General features: G+C 37.5%; 1 protein-coding gene and 1 pseudogene across 1 annotated transcript; one reads left to right on the top strand and one right to left on the bottom strand.

Annotated features, from left to right (window-relative positions):
- Positions 1-1,826: 1,826 nt before the first annotated feature.
- Positions 1,827-3,475, bottom strand: LOC145160681 (arogenate dehydratase 1 pseudogene; annotated as a pseudogene).
- Positions 3,476-3,657: 182 nt separating this feature from the next.
- LOC145160680 (uncharacterized) lies at positions 3,658-7,654 on the top strand. Its single transcript, XM_079079962.1, has 3 exons — positions 3,658-6,102; positions 6,184-6,823; positions 6,908-7,654. Exons 1-3 carry the CDS (start codon positions 5,956-5,958, stop codon positions 7,552-7,554), a joined length of 1,434 nt encoding a protein of 477 aa, XP_078936088.1. The 5' UTR covers positions 3,658-5,955; the 3' UTR covers positions 7,555-7,654.
- The last annotated feature ends 433 nt before the right edge of the window (positions 7,655-8,087 follow it).

Here is an 8,087-nt window from a genome sequence, read left to right as displayed (position 1 = left end):
TGCAGGCAGAGTTTTGTTCGTGGGTTCAACTGTTTAGGTGAGTCTCCTCACTGTACTATGGGTCGAAGGCACCAAAGTTGGCCCATTTGGTTTATGTATTATAGGAAGACCAGGCGGTGGCCCTTGACATTTGTATGAAAGACCAGGAGGTGGCTCCTGGAAAATCTGTACGCAAGAGCAGAGTTTGGACTCTGGCAGTTAAGTAGATATGTAGTGTAGATTGTATGCTAGTTGTCTTTGTGATGCTTGCATGGAAGACCAGGAGGTGGCTCCTGGCACTTGTCTGTAAGACCCAGGGTTTGGTCCCCGACTTGACAAGGAAAGACCATGATATAGCTGGCCCGGAAACCCTCGTTAGGGAAGTTCCCTTTCCAAAAAAAAAAGACCATGATATGGCTCGTGGCATAATAGCAAGACTATGGTTGACACATAGTACCTTATATTGCATGTTTGATTAATATGACTCGTATGTTATGTATGGTATGTGGTATTTGGGGAACTCACTAAGCTTTGTGCTTACAATTGTTGTTTACGTTTTAGGTACTTCCGGTTCGAAAGGGAATGACCCGGCTTGATCGCAACGCATACACCCATGCTTTTCCGCAATTGTGTGATTTTGGGATTGTACTCTGATAACTGTTTTTATTATAAAATATTTTTAAGTGTTTGAGTAAATGATAAATGGGTGTTTTGGTTGTTTTAAAAATGAAATTTTTACCTTCGTATTTTGGGAGGTTACAGTGGTCCTATAATCGTTAATCCTGCGAGAGACATAAAGATATGTATAGATCAATACGGGGCTGACACCCCCACCTACGATTGCTAGCTACAATCCCGGTAGGATAACTTTCTTAAGATATAAAACTATAAAAGTATTATTCGACATCCGATGAAGCGTTGTATGGGGCATATATCGGCCCATAGCGTCGATTATATGGGCTCATTATAGTATTGTCCATAAACCTTAATTTAAACTGCCTAGAGGGACGCCTTCAAGTAGTTGTATGATTCGCTAAAGATTATAAATATTTAGGATATGTAATATATCCTAAAGGAAAGAAATGTTTTTAAAACAAAAATTGTTTTAGATCAAATAAAAGGATAAAATAGAAAACTATAAAGTCTGTGAATTCACCAACTTTGTGTTGACGTTTTCAGAATACCTATATTTTTAGGAAGATGAGTGTGAAGGGTAACTATGAAAGGAAGGAATTCATCAAGAAAGTGGTTGGAAGTCATGAACAAATATATAAAACATTGTAGGGCTATAATATCATTTACCCAATCTTCTATAATTTTACTTTTACGAGCTTTTTAATATATTTTAACATTACCTCGTATACTAACATGTATGTTCGTCTGTCTATGCTTTATTTAATTTAATTTTATATATATAATCAATATGTATCTATTAATTAACTGTTGGAATACAATACACCACTAATGACAAAATCGCATTTGAATGACGTATTAGACTCAAGGTTCTAAATAACGTAAGGCGTGGCTTGGCGGCAATGTCAAGCCTCAAGCTTTTTCGAGCCTTGGCGAGCTACGAAGTTTGTAAGGCGCGACTTAAGGCGTCAATTTTCTATATAATTAATATTTTTATATGTATTTTCAACTATTATTCATTTTTATACACATATATGAGTTAAAGCGACGTTTTGGGAAAGCTTGGCGGCAGATGCGAGCCTTGGAGCCATGGCACGCCATGGCGGAGCCATGTCGAGCTTTTTAGAACCTTGATTAGACTATTAGTAGTGGAGTAGTGGTAGGTGAACTCAACAACATGCACGCATTATTTAGCTAATAAATATAATATAATATAATAAATTGAGATTTGAATAAGATTAAAAACCAATAAAACATACAAGTTTGTTTACATATATTTCAGAAATTTGGAATTATTAACCATCACTTGTTCTCAACTTGGCTTGATGACTATCCACCATATTTACTCAAACATTGCCTATTTTTTATTTCCGAAAAATAGGCAATTTTAATTAAAACTAAACATACGAAAAAAAATGACGTCATAAATAAATCATTGAGAAGAAGGGGACCAAGGGGTCATGTCCATGGGATAGCTACCCAACACCCTGAGGAATGATGTAAATTCCTGAACCTCGGCCAATGCATTCTGTGCCCTAACGTCCGCCATTGAAGCTTCAAAATCCACGTAGAACAAGTACTCGAAGTGTTTCGCCGTTCCTACGTTCTCGTCGCCGACGAGCCTGATCGGACGGTTGCGATGTGGACGGCTTTCGATTTTGGTTAAGTTGATATTCCGGAATGCGAACGCCGATAGAACTTTGAACAACACCGACGTTCCTTTGTCGTGAGCGAATACAATGCTTGTCTTGAACGGGATGTCGATTCGTGGTATGATTGGCTCACGAGCAAGCATGACGAATCGTGTGACGTTGCTTGAATCGTCCTGGATCCCATCGGCCAGGATATTAAGGCCGTACAGCTCGGCGGCGCGTGCAGATGCGATTGCCGCTGTGTCACGGAGGTTGTTTGCCGCCACGAATTCTGCTGCTCCTGCAGTATCGTCGACAGCCTCGCGAGTGACGGTTAAGCCGAGTTTGGTGAGAGTTAGCTCGCACTGAGAAAGAGCTTGCGGATGGCTAATCACGCGGTTGAGGTATTCTTTCCGGACGCCTGGTAAAGCTAGAAGGCAGTGGTGAACAGGGAGCTGGACTTCTCCGACGATGTGGAGACGATGGCGCAAAAGTAGATCGTAATTCCGATGTATGCTCCCGCCTAGAGAGTTTTCAACCGGCAAAACAGCGCGATCTGCAATCCAAAGCTCAACCGCTTGAAATGCAACCTCGAATTGATCACAAGGAATGGCCTCACAATTCGGATAAGCTTTACCGGCGGCAGCTTCACTATACGCACCAGCTACACCTTGATAGGCAACGCGCAGCGTCGAACCGTGCAACGGCGCCGGTGATAGATCGGCGATGGTGAGCGGCTTCGGTAACTTATCAATCGGAACTAGATCTAAACTAGTATGTCCGCTGACAACAGTTATATTATCAACACCGTTGGATTTCTCGGTGTTCTGCTGCTGCGACACCACCTTGCTAGCCAAAATCGCACACGAGCTCTGCCAATCGGTTCTGCTCTTAACAACCCCTCCATATGCGAAGTTGTTGGTGGTGGTCGGCGCTGCTGCTGACAGGGGAAGATTAGTAGCGTTGGCTGACCCGGCATCGTACCGGCTTGCAACACATTGAACGGTGAGCTGAGTTGGTTGAACGATTCGGTGGGAAACCGTGTGTAATGACTTGAACCCAATACTCGATGAAGGAGCAACACACTGCATATTTGATATTTCTCCCTTAATTTGTTTTTCAGATCAAGAATGAATGGAATTACAAAGAAAACTAATGAAATGACTAAAAGCTATGAAAAAGAACAAGATGTTATGGAAGCTTGTTGTTGGCCAAGCTGAGATGAAAAGAGTGCAAGGAAGCTGTTTTTATATCGTGGTGGAGGAGGCGATGGCTTCTGAGTGGTTGGGTCAAGCTCACACCTACCACCCTCCTTCCTTCCTGTAAGTGTTTATTTGACTTTTTAGATCGCTTTGCTTTTACTTTTCAATTTCATATCATTTTTAAACTAATTTCATGGTTTTCAAACAGCTATAATAATAAGAATTATAGGACCTTGCAAATAAAAATTATGTTGATAAGGTAACTTTCAACGAACATGATGGGAAATTCAAAAGTATTTGTTTTTTTCATAGTTAACTAAGTCAAGAAAATACTATATTGTCACTTTACTATCTCTTTACTATCTCGCTTTACAAAATATAAAAATATATTTTATTATAAAACATGTCACAATGAAACAAGGGTTAATTACTAATCTAGCCAAATTAAGAAAGTGATTATCAAATTTTAGCCAAAAATTAGTAAATGTTCAAATATAGCCCACGAAACCGTAGGTTTCTAAAATCGTCTACTGTTTCGTGTTTTGTATAATTTTTTTTTTCATTTGTAAGCTACAAAACCGTAGGTTTTGTGAAACCTATGGTTTCCTCTCGGTTAAGCTACGGTATCCCAAACCGTAGCCTACGGTTTTGGGGGAAAATACAGTTTTGTTTAGTCTACTGTTTTCGGGGTTCCGTCTACTGTTTTGTGAAAAAACCTACGGTTTTAATTTTTTTTATTTTTATTTTTTTATTTTATTTTTATTTTTTTTATAAGATGTAGAATTATTTTAACAATTATTTTGTTAAAAAAATTTAAGAATTCAAAACATTAGACTTTAAAAAAAAAAAAAACTTATTATTTTGTGATATAGAGTATTAAAAAGATTGTTTATAAGATGTAGAATTATTTTAACAATTATATTGTTTATAAAATGTAGAGTTGTTTTTTGACAATTATTTTGTTAAAAAATATTTTTTGTAAAATATAAAAACTAGTTTTGCTAAACTTGACTACTTTTTTGTCAGAGTGGACTACTGTTTTGTAAAACTTGACTATTTTTTTGTCAGAGTGGACTACTGTTTTGTTAAACTTGACTACTTTTTTGTCAGAGTAGATTACTATTTTGAATCTACCCTATATATATTAAGTATTTCATATTTTTGAAATTATTTCGTATTTTGAAAACTGCACTTCTCTCTAGTTTCTTTATTCTCAAAATTAACATAATGAGTTGTAATGAGTATTTCGTATTACTCATTACGGATGGAAGATGAGAGTTTGTTAATTCTCAATTATCATATGTTTGGCCACCCGAATACAATCCGAGAAGGTTTTATTTCGGTGTTGAATTTGACGAAACCACCACGTACACCGAATTTGTTCATTTGGTGAAGTGCAAGATGGGTCTTCCCGAAGAATCAAAAGTCAGTCTGGCTTATCAACATCCAAAACAACTCTATTATTGTGGTATTGTTAATGATCGTGATATTAGAAAGTTGATCAAGGTAATAAATACCGTTGGAGATAAATCTGTGTCTGTCTATGTGGTGGTTGAAGAAGGCGTATCGCGTAACGAAGTGGATGATAGAGGAAAGACATCTGCAGCTAATTTATCAAGTGGAAAAGGGAGCAACAACCCAATATGTAATTTTAAAAGTCCAAGTAAAAGTCAATATCATAGTGTCGCTGAAAATGTAAATGTAGTGCCTGTAGTGCCAGAACCGATTATGTATGTTACACCGGAGAATTATAAGTATATTGGTGATAATGATGTTGGTACATATGTTAATGATGTTGGTGTAAATCATAACTTTGACAAAAAAAAAGCACTAGACATGGTGGATAAGGTTGGTATTGAATCTACAAAACAAGACGTTCCATTTTTGCATAATGGTGAACTAAAAGGATATGGCGAGTTTGCGGATTGTGACAAGTTGAATATATCCGGCCTAGAGAGTAATTCTAACGGATAAGAATTTGATGATGAACCTAAACTTATTTATTCAGATACCATGTTTCATGGTATGCCCCTATTGCCTTCGTGTCCTGTAAACGATGATGTGAACATTCCATGTCAGAGGGTGGATATAAATGAAGAGATTAAGGTTCTAGACATTTTTTATGACAAAGAGTTGCTCAAGCTTGCAATTGGAAGACAATGCATGGAACAAGGTAAGCAGTATAAGACTACCAGATTGAGCAAAGAGAGGTTCGAGGTGGTTTGTTTGGTAGAAAATTGTTCTTGGATGGTTAGGGCAAGGGGAATCAAATCGACTACTGCTTTCCAAGTCACAAAAGTTGTTGACCAACACACTTGTTGCGCAACAAACTTGGAGTCTAATCATCGACAATCAAAGAAAAAGGTACTCGGGCACTTTATCGCTGAAGTATTGGCCGGAGATTATAATAGAGTTTATCGGGTAATGAAATTGTGAGGGACATCAATTCGAAATTTCCAATCAATATCTCATACCAACAGGCATGGCGGGAAAAACAGTATGCGTTGTTGATGTTAAGAGGTACCAAAGAGGATTCATTCACCAAACTACCAGCGTATCTGCACAACTTGGTGAAGCACAATCCAGGAACTGTTACTGAGATAAGAACAGACGATGATGATCGGTTTGAGTTCGTGTTTATCGCGTTGGGTTGCTCGGTAAGCAGTGATAATTTTTATAACAAATATAACATATGAATCCTAATTGGTATTTGTTAATGCAATCAAAAATAATTGTAGGTACGAGCGTTCATAAAATATTGTAGGCCGACCCTAATAATTGATGGTGGTCACCTAAAGGGTGAATTCAAAGGTACGATGTTGCTCGCAGTGACAATGGACGGTCAAAACCAAATCATGTCTGTTGCTTATGCCATATGCAAAAGTGAATGTACGGAGACGTGGTCCTGGTTCCTTCGAAAACTACGTGAATGTATAGGTAAACTGGAAGACCTTACAATCATATATGATAGGGCTCCATCCATAGCGACGTCAATTGCAAATATATTTCCTCACGCCCATCATGGAATATGTGGTATCCATTTGTATTTCAAAATTTCAGCAAAATTTGGAAGCAGCGATACAATACATGCATTATTTTGGGAGACATGCAAAGCGTATACTATTAAAAAATTCGATAATGGGATGAAAAAAATTAAAAATGTAAATAATCGTGTATGGGAATACCTACAAAACATCAATCCAGAAAGATGGGCTAGAGCACATTTTCCTGGGAATCGGTATTTTCTTATGACATCAAATAGTGTGAAGTCGATAAATTCAATGTCAAGATTTGCAAGAAAGATGCCAATATTGATGTTGATTGAGTATTTTCGTGCAACAATGCAACAATGGAGTTTTCAGAAACGTAATGTTACAGGTACTAATATTTTATATATAATAGTATTTGAAATGTTATTTTTACTACTCTTATGATATTATGAAATTATTTCTATTTTTTTAGCTGGAACAAAAACAACACTCACCCCATGGGCTGAAACGATTATACAAGCTAATAAGAATGCCTGTAATAATTGGATGGTGTACCCTATCTCAAATAACAGATTTGAAGTGAAAAGCTCTACTCACAAAAGTGTCATTATTGATTTCCAACAAAGAACCTGTACATGTAGGCGGTGGCAAATAGATGGTTTACCTTGTGGCCATGTCATAAAAGTGCTAACAATGAGCCGTTATGAAGATTGTTCGGAATTTGCTTTAAAAGCTTACTTTACAGAGACATTGAGGAAAACTTACGAGGAGTCTGTGAACCCCTTACCAAGTCCATCTGAGTGGGAGATCCCGGATGATTTGATGACCGTGAAGCCACCCATAATGGAGAGACGTCAGCCGAGTAGGCCAAGAAACACTGGCCGTATTCCGTCGCAAGGTGAGCATCCCATACGACAAGAATGTTCTACATGCGGTCAATTTGGACACACGAGGAACGATTGTACGGGTAGGGGATCGGGGAGCAGATATGGGGGGAGGAAAAAATCTACACAAAAGGGCATAATGATTGATGAATTTGCATCCGGAAGCGGGTCACAGAACGAAAGCGTGTACCCTACTTTTGATTTCAACAGCACATTTGATTTAAATTGTCCTTAGATTAATGTAGGAAAGTAATGAATTCACATATTTGTAATTTGTATTGTTTGTATAAAACTGCACTTCTGAGATTATTAATTAAATCTACTTTATTCCATGAAAAATAAAACACAAACATAAAACATTATTGGAAAAGAGATACACCCGTACGAAACATTACATAAGACATTTCACATAAAAGTGCCTTCTACATGAAATATTTTTTATTTTTAACTAGAATCCATGCATACTCATACTCGAAGTCAGTTCCCTCGTGCTCCAAAATTTAATGATCTTTAACCATTTCTAAAAGATCTTCGTCATTGTTTGGATAACGACACCTGTTTTTAAGATGATGATACCATCGATTGAACCATGTGATTTTTTCCTTTAAATCCATCCACTTACCAACAATATCTTCTTGTGTTCGGTGTTTTCCTTCTCCCAACGAGAGGTTAAACATAGCTGTTATGCGGGTCCATTCATTACTTTCAAAGCAATCAGGGTTAACCATGGTTACATCATCGTAAATGTTCATCCAACATCGTGTTACC

This window comes from Lactuca virosa, chromosome 2 (genome assembly GCF_052849685.1).
Source record: "Lactuca virosa cultivar CGN04683 chromosome 2, Lactuca_virosa_CGN04683_v6, whole genome shotgun sequence".
Classification (NCBI taxonomy): Eukaryota; Viridiplantae; Streptophyta; class Magnoliopsida; order Asterales; family Asteraceae; genus Lactuca; species Lactuca virosa.
Note: the sequence above shows the minus strand (reverse complement) of the source record. Positions and strands in the feature narration are given on the sequence as shown.